This window comes from Hyla sarda, chromosome 8 (assembly GCF_029499605.1).
Source record: "Hyla sarda isolate aHylSar1 chromosome 8, aHylSar1.hap1, whole genome shotgun sequence".
NCBI lineage: Eukaryota > Metazoa > Chordata > Amphibia > Anura > Hylidae > Hyla > Hyla sarda.
This window is the reverse complement of record NC_079196.1, coordinates 137,445,844-137,463,703: the sequence shown is the minus strand read 5'-3', so window position 1 is coordinate 137,463,703 and position 17,860 is coordinate 137,445,844. Positions and strand designations below refer to the sequence as shown.

The following is a 17,860-nucleotide window of genomic DNA, read 5'->3' as shown; positions in this document are numbered from 1 at the left end:
AGGTGAAGGGTCCTAAAAAAAACGATAGAAATTTCATCATGCACCACTGACTTTAAATGGATTATTAACCCCTTAAGGACTCAGGGTTTTTCCGTTCTTGCACTTTCGTTTTTTCCTCCTTATCTTTAAAAAATCATAACCCTTTCAATTTTCCACCTAAAAATCCATATTATGGCTTATTTTTTGCGTCGCCAATTCTACTTTGCAGTGACATTAGCCATTTTACCCAAAAATGCACGGCGAAACGGAAAAAAAAATCATTGTGCGACAAAATCGAAAAAAAAACGCCATGTTGTAACTTTTGGGGCTTCCGTTTCTACGCAGTGCATATTTCGGTAAAAATTACACCTTATCATTATTCTGTAGGTCCATACGGTTAAAATGATACCCTACTTATATAGGTTTGATTTTGTCGCACTTCTGGAAAAAATCATAACTACATGCAGGAAAATTTATACGTTTAAAAATGTCATCTTCTGACCCCTATAACTTTTTTATTTTTCCACGTACGGGGCGGTATGAGGACTCATTTTTTGCGCCGTGATCTGAAGTTTTTATTGGTATGATTTTTGTTTTGATCTGACTTTTTGATCACTTTTTATTCATTTTTTAATGTTATAAAAAGTTACCAAAATACGCTTTTTTGGACTTTGGAATTTTTTTGCGCGTACGCCATTGACCGTACGGCTTAATTAATTATATATTTTTATAGTTCGGACATTTACGCACGCGACGATACCACATATGTTTATTTTTATTTTTTTTACACTGTTTTATTTTTCTTATGGGAAAAGGGGGGTGATTCAAACTTTTATTAGGGAAGGGGTTAAATGACCTTTATTAACACTTTTTTTTTTGCAGTGGTATAGGTCCCATAGGGACCTATAACACTGCACACACTCATCTCTCATCCTGATCACTGGCGTGTATTAACACGCCTGTGATCAGCATTATCGGCGCTTGACTGCTCCTGCCTGGATCTCAGGCACGGAGCAGTCATTCGTCGATCGGACACCGAGGAGGCAGGTAAGAGCCCTCCCGATGTCCGATCAGCTGTTCGGGACGCCGCGGTTTCACCGCGGCGGTCCCGAACAGCCCGACTGAGCAGCCGGGATACTTTCAGTTTCACTTTAGAAGCGGCGGTCAGCTTTGACCGCCGCTTCTAAAGGGTTAATACCGCACATCGCCGCGATCGGCGATGTGTGGTATTAGCCGCTGGTCCCGGCCGTTGATTAGCGCCGGGACCCACGCGATATGATGCGGGATCGCGGCGCGATCCCGCTTCATATCGCGGGAGCCGGCGCAGGACGTAAATATACGTCCTGCGTCGTTAAGGGGTTAAAGAACACATCTCGTGCCACACAAGTGGAGTACTATATTTAATACAGTGTGGATGCATGAAACAATATATTGGGAGAACAAAAAGACCATTAAAGACTAGAATTGCTGAACACTTAACAAATATAAAAAATGGAAACTTAAAACACCCTCTATCAGCTCATTTTGCAAAACTTCACAATAAAGAAATCACTACTTTCTTTTACACAGGCTTACAAACTATCAAGAAAGATTGGAGAGGAGGCAGTTTCATTGTTAAAATGTCTAAGGCTGAAAGTCAGAAGATTTATGAATTTAACTCCTTAGAGCCGAATGGCTTGAACTCGAATTTTGAACTTTTTGGATTTTTGTAGAGTGTGTCCCGCTCTCCCCATGGAGGCCCCCTTTTCTCCTTAGGGGCCCCCATGGAGGAGCTGGACCCACTCTATCTTCGTTCTGCGTGACAATCCATCCCTTAACCTTTCTGTGTACTAACTGCTTTTAGTGACTGTATTTTCTCATATATACCTATATTTGTATTTTATTTTATTTTATGTTATTTATTTTTCTATATATATTATTTTTTTCTATATATATTTTTTTCATATCTCTATTTTTACTTTATATTTTTTAATTTTTTCAATTTTTTACTTTTTATTATTTTTTAATCTTCTATTTTATTTCTATCTTACTTAGTCTCTTCCACTTTTATGAATATTTATTTTTATTTTATTATTTTTTATACTTTTTTTATTCATTTTTTGTTTTTTATTATTATCTCTATACTCCATTATTGTTTTTATTTTTGTACTATTTTCTTTTTACTCTATCTGTACACCCTAATTATCTTATTGTGTACTATTTCAATATTTATAATATATATAATATTATTTTAGTAAGAACGCATATATACTGATTCTAAATGTGAACATTGTTCTATCAAGATGAAACAACTTTATGTTTCCCGTTCCATTCCGCTATTTGCGGAAGATCTAAACAGAAACACACCTGTTACAATTAGACAGGTAACATGTATAAAAGGACTCTGAGCTTCACTGTTAAAGTTATCTCTACAGAGGAAAGGGTCAAACATAAAGTACCCTGAAACGCGTCTAGAGAAATAATTATTTACTGCATGACAACTGCAATCCATAAACCGCTATCCCTTACCTCCGATACAACTTTGTCATCTGCTGTTTCCACACCTGGCTGTACTCCATCCGCCATTCCACCAGACGCTGAGAGATCCTCCACGAGGCTTTCCTTCATTTCCGGAGTAAGATTCATCCATCTCCGAGTGCACCTCCATCTCCGGAGCTACTCAGTGACCGGTGACTTCTCCTTGGCCTGTGGCAACCGGGCCCGTCACCGCAAGCGCATGCCAGCGCTGGACACAGCCTCCACGACATCTGTCTCCGAGCCTGCATCCATCTCTGGAATTATTCCGTGACCGGTGATTTTTCTTCGGCCTGTGGCATATAGGTCTGTCACCGTAAACGCATACTAGCGTTGGACACAGCCTCTACATACCTCTCGGACGTCCAGCCAAAAATCATCTTTAGGAGTTGGTAATTATACCATTCTGCGAACTGTTCTAAACCATATGAGAACGGAGTGTACCTTATAAAAGTATATTATGTCGGTTTACAAAATATTGGGTTAGCGGTAGAATATAATGTACATGCCATCTTTTAAACACTTTTTTTAAAAATATTTTTTGTATTTCAATATCATACCTCCCCACAAGGGCCCTGTGGTAGGAGGCATGTATGTATTAGATTTGCATTATTCATTTTATGTAATATTTTATATTAAATTTGTACATCATTTAAAGTGAAGCACAGTCAGACTTTATTTTTCTGTAATTTCATCATCATGTACCATTCTATGGTATTAGTCTAGAGGCATCTGGTACCCCCTTTTTTTTCCTTAGATTTGTAAATTACTTCTACTAACACACCTTAATCCTTCAAGTACTTATAAGCTACTGTATACTAAAGAGGAAGTTGAGTAGTTCTTTTCAGTTTGACCACAGTGCTCTCTGCTGACACCTCTGTTCATGTCAGGAACTGTCTGGAGCAGGAAAGGTTTGCCATGGGGATTTTCTCCTAATTTTTACAATTCATGATACAGACAGAGGTGTCAGCAGAGAGCACTGTGGTCAGACAGAAAACAACTCAACTTCCTCTGGAGCATACAGCAGCTGATAGGTACTGCAAGGGTTAAGATTTTTTAATAGAAGTAGTTTACAAATCTGTATAACTTTCTGCAGCCAGTTTATGTGAAAAAAGTTTTTTTTCCACCGGAGTCTCCTTTAAATGGGAAAACACTGGGGATAAGTGACATGAAAAGGACCTAGGAGTTTAACCCCCTAACGACACAGGACGTAAATGTACTTCCTGAAACTTAATGCACCAGGACATACATTTATGTCCTGTACATGACACGAGCACCAGAGCGGTGCTCGAATCATGCAAGGCAGGTCCGGCAGCTATCAGCAGCCAGGGACCCGCCAGTAATGGTGGACATCAGCGATCACACTGATGTCCGCCATTAACCCATCAGATGCCATGATCAATACAGATCACGGCATCTGATGCAGTGTGGGCATATGAATGGCGGCTGCAGTTCCCCTTACCTGCTCAGTCCATCATTCCGGGGTCGTCTTCTCTGGTCTGACATCGAGCAGACCAGAGAAGTAGATCTCCGATTAATACCGATCAGAGCTATGCATAGCCTGCCATTTTTCACCATTTTTGCCATGTTTCAATCTGCCTCTTATTTTCCAGACCCAGTCATTGCTGACAGAACGTTTTGGAGGGGTCAGAGGGCAGCTTCATCTCTGCCCCATTCTGTCTATTTGATTTCCTCTGAATCCGAAATGGCCTATTCTGCCTAGGAACAGAAAGCGTAGGGAATCCATTCTTCCCATCTTTTTAAGAAGGTCAAACAATACTGAATGATTTAAAAAGACTCCTTCACAAGGAATACCACAAAGCTTATTTTTGCAACCAACTTTCTATTCCCAGTTTTTAAGTCATATGGCCTGACAGAATTAGACAAGGCTGATTTAAAGTCTAAGAGCATCAGAGGAAGAATACACTGAAAAAAGAGGGCACCCAACTTACCTGGTATTGCATTTTTGCTTATGCAACATGTTTGTACCTTTATGACATTATTCCGTACTTCGGGGGATTGTCCAGAAAAATGCTTTATTATTGCATTTGGAAAATGTAATGAAAAAATTAATATATATATATATATATATATATATATATATATATATATATGTATATATATATTTATTTAACAGTAGACAGATACTAGACTAGTTGGTCTCAGGGCACCTTATTTTAAATAATTTTCAAACTACAAAACAAAAAAAATAGGCACCTAGTTACATATTGTGCTGCAATATTGGGCATAAAAGCTGCCATAAAGATCTCCTTGGCACCTTACAAGGGAGGCGAACCTGACAAGCCCACTGACTAGGGTCTTCCTATTTCCTGGGGGCCCTGGTCAAATACAAGGACACCCAATCATAACCATCTTAAAAAGAAATACACTATAGGGAACCAGTGATTGCTGTATCAACATCCAGCAGGAGAGGAGGGTGCTCCCTTTCATTCTCCGGGTTCCTTGACTTCTGCAGTTGTGAACTTAAATGCAGATATATTAAGGGTATGTTAACACGTACGCAGATTTGATGTGCAGGATTTGATGCACAGGATTTTCTGCTGCAGATTTCAATGTAAACTAAATAACCGAACATAGCTTCTACTCGGCAGTTACAAATTCTGTGCAGGATCCTGTATGTGCAAATATACCCTAAAACTGTAAAACCAGCCAGATTTAATTAAACAAATAATGCTTTTAATGTATTAAATATTTTGTTACAGTTCGGTCTTACCTTAGCAGTAGGTAGTAGCTCTGCTCTCCAGGACAAATCTTCAATGTCTACACTAAAAATAAATAGGACTTACTAACAAATCAAAACAGAACACATTTTAGCAAGAAGAAAAAAAAAGACCATTTTAAGCTATTTCAAAGGGAACCTGGAACATGTTGCCCTTGCTTAGGGGAAGCAAAACATAGGGACAAACATGCAGTCCCTTATGTTGTAATGTACTGTAGCAAAACTTTGAAGTATGCAGTGTGCAGCCAGCATTGCTGGAGAAAAGATGAGGCTTCCACTGCTGTTGCCAACTGATGATTCACAGACCTCTACCTATGCCTGCACAGTGATAAGAAGAAAAAAAAATCTGTTAGTCGGGAGGTGGTGCAATGTAAGTTGTAGGTTCTCCTTAATTACTCTACATTGTGACATGGCAAATGGGAAACAGCATGTTTGTCCCTAAGTAATGCTGCCCTCAGTGAGGGCACGATAGTCTGACAGATTATCTTTGAAATAACCCATGTTGTCAATACTTTGCTATTCTGATGTTCAATCCATTATATGCAAGGTGGGTTGTGAAATAATAATGTTCCAGTACAACAATAAAGAGTGTTGAAAGGGGTTATATGACGCCACTTTTACATTTTAAAGACAGAAGTGAAGTCATAAGTTTACATGCACCTTAGTTACATTTATTAAAACTCAGTTTTTCAAAAAAATACTGACATGTAGTACTAGTATACATCCATTTTTTAGACCAGCTAGAATTGCTGCTATATTTAAAGAATGTGAAACGTATAAATAATATATTAATAAAAACTATGATTTATTATCAAGGCCACATCAGTCACTTAAAACTGGGAGTTCTGAATAGTCCTGTGCTCTTGGGGGTAGTAAACTCGGGACTTCTCCAAACGATGTACACAAATAGGTAAAATAACTGGATTATTGAGTGAAAGTTGCTACACACAAATAGGGTTTCTAGCCCAGACAGGACTCCTCATCAGGCACTACGAAGTACAAAATAGCAAAACATTAAAAACAGGAAAGTAGAATGGTTCCGGGTGATCTTAGTGACGTCTCACAGACATACTGTCAATAACAAAATTCTGCATAAAAAGTGGTAACATACTATGTAGCTAATAAAACACAGAGACATAATATGCAGCTAATATAATAATAATATAAGAATATAAAAAAAATAATAATAATTCTAAAAATAGAAAAAAAATACAAAAAAAGTCCATGCTCCACATACTGGGTGAGTGCTCCTCATCTTTTCTTGGTTATGAAATTCTAAAAATAGCATATGCCTATTAACTTTAACAACTTGATAAACTAATTGCAGTTTACCATGTAAACCATGTAAAGCAGCAGACTAAAATGCTTCTACAGTAGCTGTTCTCGCTTCTGTTATTTTTCCCAGTATACAATAAATGCTTGATACTATATTACGCGCCTTGTACTATAATTAACAAACCTCGGGTATGCATTTAGCTCTCTGTCATTTCGTACGATACATTTTACAATATGCCCCATTCCTAAAACTAGATAAAAAGTTAAAACTTGATAAACTAATTGCAGGTAGTAAATAACAGGCAATAAAGGTAATTGACATCACGGAAATCACAAACAGTAGCATGACTGAAAAGAGAAAGAACAAAGAAAACTGGACAATGATAATGAAGGTAACTGGACTGGCAATAAAAATTTACCACATGTTTTTATTGCCTGTGTAGTTACCATAATTATTATTGTCCAGTTTTCTTTGTTCTTTCTCTTTTTAATCATGCCACTGTATGTGATTTCCGTGATGTCAGTAGTGAGAGGGGATACCTTTCTTCAAACTGCCCACCGGAAGTTAAGTGACAGGTACCACGCCCCCTTTTCTAACAGCCTCACTAGGCCACACCCCTTCCCATTACTAGGCCAAACCACTTTCCCTAAATAGCTCCGCCCCCCTTTCTCCCACATTCACTGACGTAGTCTCCTAAATGGATGTGAATGTTTATAGTGTGGGGCACCCCGAGTAATATGTACCCCCTTCCCTGCATAGCTTCGCCCCCCTCTCTCTCACATTAACTGACGTAGTCTTCTGAATGGATGTGAATGTGGACATGTCCAGCAGCAGACTAAAATGCTTCTACAGTAGCTGTTCTCGCTTGTGTCATTTTTCACAGTATACAATGAATGCTTGATACTATACTACACACTATACACACTATACTACTATAATTAACAAACCTCATTTATGCATTTAGCTCTCTGTAATTTCTTACGATACATTTTACAATATGCCCCATTCCTAAAACTAGATAAAAAGTTAAAGGTGGTAAATGTTGCATTTATACTAGGGAGTTCTACACACCTAATTGAAAGAGAGATTTGCGGTGTGTTGCACCCCTTGATTTCTATAATACATTTCGCTATATAAATAATTTTTCTATGAAATGTGCTTGAATATATGATTAGTTCTATTAATAAAGCTTTATAAACCCATCATACATAACATTAATAACACCACCTAATATTGTGTCTCATTATCCATAACGGCAATACTGCGCAATATTGTGTACCAGTAGCCATAAAATTAATACCACCGCCTAATATGTTTCAGCCATAACATAATTACTAGCTCCTAATATTGTGTCCCATGGGTTATAATATTAATAACACTGCCCAATATGGTGTCCCAGCAGCTATAATATTAATACCACTGCCTAATACTGTGTCTCTAGGTAGAACTCGATGGCCTCTTGTCTTTTTTCAACCTTACAAATGGTTACTATGTTTTCCTTTGGAGCATTCTGGGTTTTGCTTTCTTGTTTTCTTTGTAAATCATGATATTCTCAAAGTTCACAACTTACAGTTATTTTACACCACTAAGTGCTTTAGGTACTGAATACATGACAAAGATTCTGAAAAATATTACCTCCAATAATATACATCGCAACCAGGTATTGTTCCAAATGTAAGGAAAAGAAATATATCCAAACCAAGCTGTATATAAACAGAGTTTTATGGCAGAAGCACATGTTTTCTGTACAGAAGCCACACATTTCATAGAGTAGTGAAATGGGGGTACAGGTAGGTTTTTTCTATTACACCCTTAAAAACTGTGCAAAAGAAGCATACATAGCTGTATCCACAAATTAAAGAGGATTCCAAAAGGCAATCCCCCTATTTCTCCCATTAGACACTCATAAAAGTAACATAGCTGTGTATGTAGGGGCTATATCAATGAATAGAGACGCCTTTATGTAAGGGCTTCTTAAATTATTTTAGGGTGGGATCTAACACAGATCATGTATTGTATCGTACATTGCATAACATTAATACCACACCAAATATTGTGTGTCATCAGACATAACATTAATACAACCTCTTAATATTGTGCCCCATCAGCCATAACTTGAATACCGCCGCCTAATATTGTGTCCCAACATCCATAACAGCAATACAACCCTCTAATATTGTGTCCCAGCAGCTATAATATTAATACCCCCGCCTAATGTTTTATCAGCCACAACATTAAAGGGTACCTCTCATCAAATAAACTTTTGATATATTTTAGATTAATGAATGTTGAATAACTTTCCAATAGCATGTTAATGAAAAATACGCTTCTTTCTATTGTATTTTTCCCGATCAGTCCTGTCAGCAAGCATTTCTGACTCATGCTGGAGTCCTAAACACTCAAAGCTGCCAGCCTGCTTTGTTCACAGCCAAACAGGCTGTGAACAAAGCAGGCTGGCAGCTCTGAGTGTTCTCCTTTGTGAACAAAGCAGACTGGCAGCTCGTAGTGTTTAGGACTCCAGCATGAGTCTGAAATGCTTGCTGTCAGGACTGGTAGGGAGACCCCTAGTGGTCATTTCTTCAAAGTGGAAAATTAAATAGAAAGAAGCATATTTTTTAATAACATGCAATTGTGAAGTTATTCTGCATACATTAATCTATAATATATCAAAAGTTTTTTTGATGAGAGGTACCCTTTAATACCACATCCTAATATGTTTCATCCGGCAAAACATAATTACCATCTCCTAATATTGTGTCCCATAAGCTATAATATTAATAACACTGCCTAATAGTGTGTCCCAGCAGCTATAGTGTTAATACCATTGCCTAATATTGTGTCTCTAGGTTGAACTCGATGGCCTCTTGTCTTTTTTCAACCTTACAAACTGTTACTATGTTTCCCTTTGGAGCATTCAGGGTTTTGTTTTTCTTTCTTTGTAAACCATGATATTCTCAAAGTTCACAACTTACAGTTACAGTTATTTTACACCGCTCTATAAGTGCTTTAGGTACTGTATACATGAAAAAAATTCAGATAAATATTACCCCCAATAATAAACATCGCAACCAGGTATTGTTCCAAATGTAAGGAAAATAAATATATCCAATCATGCAAATATTACTAACATAGACACTAAAAGAAAATACTATATTAATGATGTTATATAATTATAATACATAAATAATGCCATTTATTATCAGTGACAGTAATAATAATAACAGGACATGCATGAACACAGTGAATACTAGATGTTGATGTATTTTATGCTTCTGAGTCAAAGTATTTACATGAAAAAGTACCATTCATTTAATATAAATCCTGATTTTAAACAATAAAAGGGTTGCTAGAGAATGCAAGTTAGTAACAGACAAAATAAATCTGAGGGATGGATCTCTTCTCTAAGAATTATACAAGCTCACATTCTATAATGAAGTGACTACCAGTGTAATTGCCTGGCAGTGCTGAAAATCATGGTATATTCTCAGGCTCCCGGTAACATGTAATGTTCTGATCAATTGTAAGGTTACACATGTTCAATGTAGCTATGTATGTCAGGCGGGTTCAATTCAAACATACAAGGACTGAGAACGTATGTTTTAGTGGAAGACCAAGTGAGCTGCATTGCTATAGTTTGTCATTTTACAGCTGTAGTTTTAAACTACAATAGTAGAGTTTCATTTCTTAAATAAATATCACACAAATTTGCGGGGGTTTAACAATGAGTCTATTATTTTGAGCATTTTTCTGTTTTGTTGGCTTTATTTGTAAATTACAGTCAGGCTAATTCCACTCCTAATTTTGGCTAAAATAATGACCAACATTCCTAGGTGCCATTTGAAGTTTGTCCCTAACTAGCTGATAGGAAAACAATATGAGAACAAAAGGGAATAAATTAACCCCTTAAGGACTCAGCCCATTTGGGCCCTAAGGACTTTTTCGTTTTTTCCTCCTCGCCTTCAAAAAATCATAACTTTTTTATATTTTCATCCACAGAGTAGTATGAGGGCATGTTTTTTGAGCGACCAATTGTCCGTTGTAATGCCATCACTTACTTTACCATAAAATGTATGGCACAACCAAAAAAATACTATTTGTTTGGGGAAATTAAAAAGGCAATTTTGCTAATTTTGGAAGGTTTCGTTTTCATGCCGTACAATTTACTGTAAAAATGACATGTGTTCTTTATTCTTTGCGTCAATACGATTAAAATGATACCCATGATATACATACTTTTCATATACCGGCCGGAAGAAGCGTTGATTGTAACACGAAACCGCCGGCTGTTGCCCATTTCTGAGCGCTGTCAGCAGCGGCTGCTACTCCCACGCCATCCGAGGAGGTCCGGAATCCGAGGCCGCGATACCCGTACTGTGCGGTGAGTGCAGGATTTGTTTTTTCTTTGATCGTACTATTTATTGACACTTACCTTCCGTCCTAGCACCGCCGCGGGTTGTTGAACTCAGACCCCCACAGCTGTCTTTGGTCCATAGGTGGATTAACATATTGGTTGCTGGTGCCGCTTGCCTCGATGCTCGCGGTTATGCATAGGGTGTAAATGTACGTCCTGGTGCGTTAAGTACCAGCTCACCAGGACGTACATTTACGTCTGGCGTCTTTAAGAGGTTAATTGAAAAATGCACACAACATTCCATTAGATCTTTGAGGCCTTATGCTATATTCCCACTTGTAGATATAATCTGATAATCCATCAATACAGCTGAATAGTTTATACAATATTTGCATGGATTTAACCATCACAGAGACAGTCCTGCAACACATTTCAAATTTGCGATGTTTGGACATACCCAAAGGTAAGTACTTTCAAAGTGCACAATTTATAGTTACATTTATTATGCACCCACTCCATATTTGTTTCAGGTACTATATACATAACAAATATTCATGAAGATATTGCGCTAACCGAGTTATATCCAGGGCAAATGGGCACTGTGCCTATTGGAAGTTAAAAAAAAAATGTGTCCAATCGTAAAGGATTTAGTAACATATAAACTTAAAGAAAATACTATAATAAAAATAATAATGATGTTATATATTTATAGAACATAATAATAGGACATGTATGAACACATAGTAAATACTAGAGTAAAAGTATTTCAGGTTTTGCCAATCATTCTCACATGAACGGACATCACAGGACCCACCATAGACCTCCAGAGACGTGAAGCAATTTCCTTCTTGTCATTTACACTGTAGCACTGAATTGACTCTAAACACTGCATAATTCTTTGGTATTCTCACAAAGGCTGGCCTTATACTTTCACTAACAAACAACAAGCTGCATTCTCTAGTGGTGCTGAGACACGTGACTGTAAGCTAGTGGCTTTTCCCTACACATATGTAGGAGCCCTCACCTCTGTAGCAATTTGTAGTGCCACACCATGAAGAAACTACAGGCAGTGTAAAAGTATACAATAGTGGCTCTATAGCATTCCATTCCTGAAATAACCAACACAAATCTGTTTCTTATCACATGAAAAATGTATAACTTTCCCATATTATTAATTTTTAATATGTATTTATTCAGCTTTCCTATTATTAGTTGTTGAATGATTTGTAAACACAACCAACTATTCAGGGTTAAATTGAAAACTTTAAAATAACAAGCAGGTCACATTTTGTTGTGGCCGCTTTAAAAACAACCCAAATGGTAACAGTTTTGGCGCTCCAGCAAAACAACCACATTAAAGACTCTATTGATCGGCCTCATGACCTCTCTAAACCCTAACTTGGTAGATAACCAATATACGTGTTTAGATTTGCTCCTCTACACTGCACCTTGTGAATCTAGGGATCCCTCTCAGTCTCATCTTTTACAACACTCAAGGCATCGTAGATTTTAGACCCTGTGCAAAACTAAAAGTATGCCCTAAATGGTGAAATATTGTACCAAACACTGTAATGTACTATATAGCAGGACTTCATGTGAACAAATAAATACCACACAACACTAAAAAAGTGATATAGCGCCCACCCATGTTACACCTATCCGTGCCAACTAAATAGCACCAAGCAACATACATAATACCCCAAACACCAAATACCACAGTGCAGTACAAAATATTTCCCCCTAAGTGCTAAATAAACACAATATTAAAGCACAAAATACCAGCACCAAATGTTACAGTGCAGCACAAAAAAACTCTCACCCGCACAAAACAAATCCCACAGTGCACAACAAAATACCTATCCACCGACATAAAACAAATACTAAGATACCATATAAACATACTTCTATAAAAGTAGCATACAAGTGCCATAGTGCGGCGTAACATACCTCTTTGTTTTCTTGTAGCTCTGTGTTGTGCAAGTCATTGTTACTCTCACAAGAAATGTATGACTAAATAACTGTCTGACTGTTACCATTGGGGGCTGTTTTTAAAGCGCCCACAACTATATGTGACCTGATTAATATTTTAAAGTTTTCAATTTAACCCTGAATAGTTGGTTATGTTTACAAATCATTCAACAACAAATAATAGAATAGCTGAATAAATATATATAAAAAATTAATAATAACGGAAAGTTAAACTTTTTTCATGTGATAAGAAACAGATTTGTGTTGGTTATTTCAGGAATGGAATGCTATAGAACCACTATTGTAAAATTATACACCGCCTGCAGTTTCTTCATGGTGTGGCACTACAAATTGCTACAGAGGTGAGGGCCCCTATGTATGTGTAGGGAGAAGCTGGCGACCTACTGACACATCTCACCAACTTCAACTGGTCTGACACCTTTCACCTTGCCTCTATTGATTTTGAAAGCCTGTACACCCGCATCCCACATGATGCGGGTGTACAGGCTGTCCGGGGGAATTCTCACTGAGACTGACAAAACCCCTGAATTTATTACTTTTGTTACGGAGGCCATGCAATTCATATTGGCACACAATGAGTTTAGAGAAGGAGACACTTGGTATAGACAGGAGACCAGGACTGCAATGGGCACCCCGATCTCCTGTACATACGCCAATTTATTTCTTGCAGCGTTTGAACGCCGGTACATGTTCTCCCATAGCAACCCTTATGTGTCCAATATAAAGTTGTACTTGAGGTTCGTCGATGACGTGCTAATCATATGGGAGGGCTCAAAAAAGAGGTTTGAAGCTTTCGTTTCCTATTTGAACATGACAAACCTCGAAAATATGTTATTTACATCTGAATTCGGTGACACTGAGCTTACATTTTTAGACGTTAAACTTGTTGCACGGGATGGTGCTTTACACTCCCAACGATACAGGAAAACCATTGTTTGCAACTTTTTGTTGCATTTTAATAGTTCTCATCCACAGCATGTCAAAAAAAAGTATCCCTTTTTCTCAATTCTTACGCCTTAAAAAAGTAAATAGTGAAGAAACCACGTTTCGCACCCAAGCTGGTGAATTATCCAACCGCTTGAGGGCAAGGGGGTACCCACCTGAGGTCATCAAGATCGGTTATGAACGCGCTGCAGCCATCCCTAGAGAAAATCTTTTGAACTCAAAATCACGTCTCAATAAAAAACCTCAGCGATTTATTTTTTCATTAGAAAATTAAAACATGAACCATGTTGTAGCTAATGCCATACGCAATAATTGGTACATTATTGAGTCAGACGTTGATTTGAAAGAGATAGCAAAAAATTCTCCTTTGACTACATATAGAAAGAACTGCACAATAGGAGACAAATTAAAAGCATAGCTACTCCCCAGGACCAGTCCACACTGAACAAAAATTGGTTATAAAATATGACCACTAAAGGAAACCACCCTTGCAGAAATTGTTCCTTTTTTTCTCAGAATATGGCTATTAAAACTTTACAGTTAGGACCCCACACCCATATTGTGAATGACTTAATCACATGTCGCACCTCATTCATGCCATTTTTTGTCCATGTAACTTCTTCTATGTGGGCAAGACAATTCGCCCCATGTTTAGGCGTTTTCGTGAGCATATTAGGTCTGTTCGCACCGGTGTTGGCGCACCTAGGTTGATTGCCCACGTGGAAGTTGTTCATGGCAGTGACCCCAAGACCCTTAGATTTGCTGGCATCGAAAGGGTGCGGTCTCTACCTAATGGAGGTGACAGAGATGCCGCTCTCTTGAGAAGAGAGGCGGCTTGGATACTAAAGTTAGACGCTACTGGACCCTTAGGTCTCAATGACCGAGTGGAATTAGTTCCTTTCCTCCAGCGCTGAGACTGTTCTAAAACTGTCACCAGGTATGCTACAGTGAATGCACCAATATTGCTTTGTAATAATTTTTTCTGTCCGTATATAGCGGTTTCAATGTTTATTTTCATTTGTTGTTACACGTTTCTTTTGTTTTTGTCACATGACCCTTTGTTATGACACGTGATTCAAACGCCGCCTCCCGGAGCGCTGATAAATAGTGCCACCGACAGGCGCCGCGTTTGTATACCGGCTGGAAGAAGCGCCCGAGCGGCGTGAAACAGTCTGTTCCGGTCTCTCCCCACCCGCCTCCACCCCACACCAGCTTGTCATGCCTGACACGAAGTGAATAAAGCATATTCTTTGGATGGTGAGTGGAAGCTTCTTCTTTCTTTGTTTCCAGTTTGTGTTGGTTATTTCAGGAATGGAATGCTATAGAACCACTATTGTAAAATTTTACACCGCCTGCAGTTTCTTCATGGTGTGGCACTACAAATTGCTACAGAGGTGAGGGCCCCTATGTATGTGTAGGGAGAAGCCACTAGCTTACAGTCACATGTCTCAGCACCACTAGAGAATGCAGCCTTGTTGTTTATTAGTGAAAGTGCAGTAAGTATAAGGCAAACCTTTGTGAGAATACCAAAGAATTGTGCAATGTTTAGAGTCAATTTAGTGCTACAGTGTAAATGACGAGAAGGAAATTGCTTCACGTCTCTGGAGGTGTATGGTGGGTCCTGTGATGTTCGTTCATATGAGAATGATTGGCAAAACCTGAAATACTTTTACTCTAGTATTTACTGTGTTCATACATGTCCTATTAATATTACGGTCACTGACAATGATTAATGCCATTATTTATCATGTGCTGTAAATAATGTTATACATAGTATTTTCTTTAAGTTTATTTGTTACAAAATCTTCTACGATTGGACACATTTCTTTTACTTACAATAGACACAGTGCCCATTTGCCCTGGATATTACTCGGTTAGCACAATATTTTCATGAATCTTTGTTATGTATATAGTACCTGAAACAATTATGGAGTGGGTGCATAATAAATGTAACTATAAATTGCGCACTTTGAAAGTATTTACCTTTGGGTATGTCCAAACATCGCAAATTTGAAATGGGTTGCAGGACTTTGTTTATACAATACATGCATGGATTTAACCATCACAGAGACAAACTATTCAGCTGTATTGATGGATTGTCAGATTATATATACATGTGTGAATATAGCATAAGGCCTCAAAGATCTAATGGAATGTTGTGTGCATTTTTCAATAAATGTATTCCTTTTTGTTCTCGTATTGTTTTCCTATCAGCTAGTTAGGGACAAACTTCAAATGGCACCTAGGAATATTCTTGGAATTTTGGTCATTATTTTAGCCAAAATTAGGAGTGGAATTAGCCTGACTGTAATTTACAAATAAAGCCAACAAAACAGAAAAATGCTCAAAATAAACAGAAAAATGCTCAAAATAATAGACTCATTGCTAAACCCCTGCAAATCTGTGTGATGTTTATTTTAAAAATGTAACTCTACTATTGGAGTTTAAAACTACAGCTGTAACGTGACAAATACTAGCAATGTAGCGCACTTGGTCTACCACTAAAACATACGCTCTCAGTCCTTGTATGTTTGAATTGACCCCGCCTGACATACATAGCTATTGAACATGTGTAACCTTACAATGCTAGCTAGAGCTCCGGAGGAGGACCGCAGCCCCGGCGTGGAGCGGTGAGTGGCACTTAGTGCCGGTTAGTTCCTTTTCAGCCTTATTACGTCAACCACTGGCAAGTGAAATTGCGGACTTTGCAGCATATAACAGCTACTGTGGAGACTGCTTGTTTGTTGGCATTGCATCTTGTGATACATACAGGATTGTCCACTTTTATCTATTCAGGTGGAATTCACATAGGTGGACATTCTCATCTTATACCACTAGGTGGACATTTCTATTTTTTGTTACAGGTGGACTTTGTTTCTGTTACAGGTGGACTTTATTTTTGTTACAGGTGGACATCATTTTTTCAATTTTTCCCAATTCATGCAATATTACTGATGTTTACTGGGCTTTCCTTTTTATCATCCTATTTTTAGATTGCCCTTTTTTTTATCACTGCAAGGGCCCTGCAGACCGTTTGTTTATGTGCATTTTTTATGTGTTATTATTTTGTGTAGAATAGGTGATTAATAAATACAACTTTTCACCACCATTTAGGCTGGTATCAATTCCATCATACACCTCTTGTAGGTGATACACTGAGGACTGTGATTATTTAATATTTGATCATTCCTTTTTTTCCCCTCCTTACTGGGTGAGAGGGCCACAGTTAACCTCTTGTTGTTTTGTTTGTGAGCTCCACATCATTTATTCTAGTTTTTAACCTTACAATGCATCAGAACATTACATGTTACCGGGAGCCTGAGACTATACCATGATTTTCAGCACTGCCAGGCAATTACACTGGTAGTGACTTCATTATGGAATGTGAGCTTGTATAATTCTTAGAGATGAGACCCATGCCTCAGATTTATTTTGTCTATGTTACTTACTTGTGTTCTCTAGCAACCCTTTTATTGTATTAAAGCAGTATTTACATGTAATGAATAGTACCTGTTCATGTAAATACTTTGACTCAGGAGCCTAAAATACATCTCTTCTAGTATTTACTATGTGTTCATACATGTCCTGTTATTATTATTACAGTAATTGATAATAAATGGCATTATTTATGTATTATAATTATATAACATCAATATAGTATTTTCTTTTAGTTTATCTGATAGTAACATTTGTTTGATTGCATATATTTATTTTCCTTACATTTGGAACAATACATGGTTGCGATTAGAGATGAGCGAATTTACAGTCAATTTGATTTGTCACAAACTTCTCGGCTCGGCAGTTGATGACTTATCCTGCATAAATTAGTTCAGCTTTCAGGTGCTCCGGTGGGCTGGAAAAGGTGGATACAGTCCTAGGAAAGAGTCTACTAGGACTGTATCCACCTTTTCCAGCCCACGGGAGCACCTGAAAGCTGAACTAATTTATGCAGGATAAGCCATCAACTGCCGAGTCGAGAAGTTTGCGACAAATCAAATTTACTGTAAATTTGCTCATCTCTAGTTGCGATGTATACTATTGGGGATAATATTTATCTGAATCTTTG

General features: G+C 37.8%; 1 protein-coding gene across 5 annotated transcripts in view; it reads right to left on the bottom strand.

The window, feature by feature from the left end:
- Positions 1–17,860, bottom strand: part of PGAP1 (post-GPI attachment to proteins inositol deacylase 1) — a 1,221,194-nt gene that overhangs the window by 678,508 nt on the left and 524,826 nt on the right. For all 5 annotated transcript variants that reach the window (XM_056536018.1, XM_056536017.1, XM_056536020.1 and 2 more), the window contains one exon: positions 5,228–5,279. In XM_056536018.1, the coding sequence (XP_056391993.1) occupies positions 5,228–5,279 (52 nt within the window). The remainder of the gene's footprint in view (positions 1–5,227; positions 5,280–17,860) is intronic.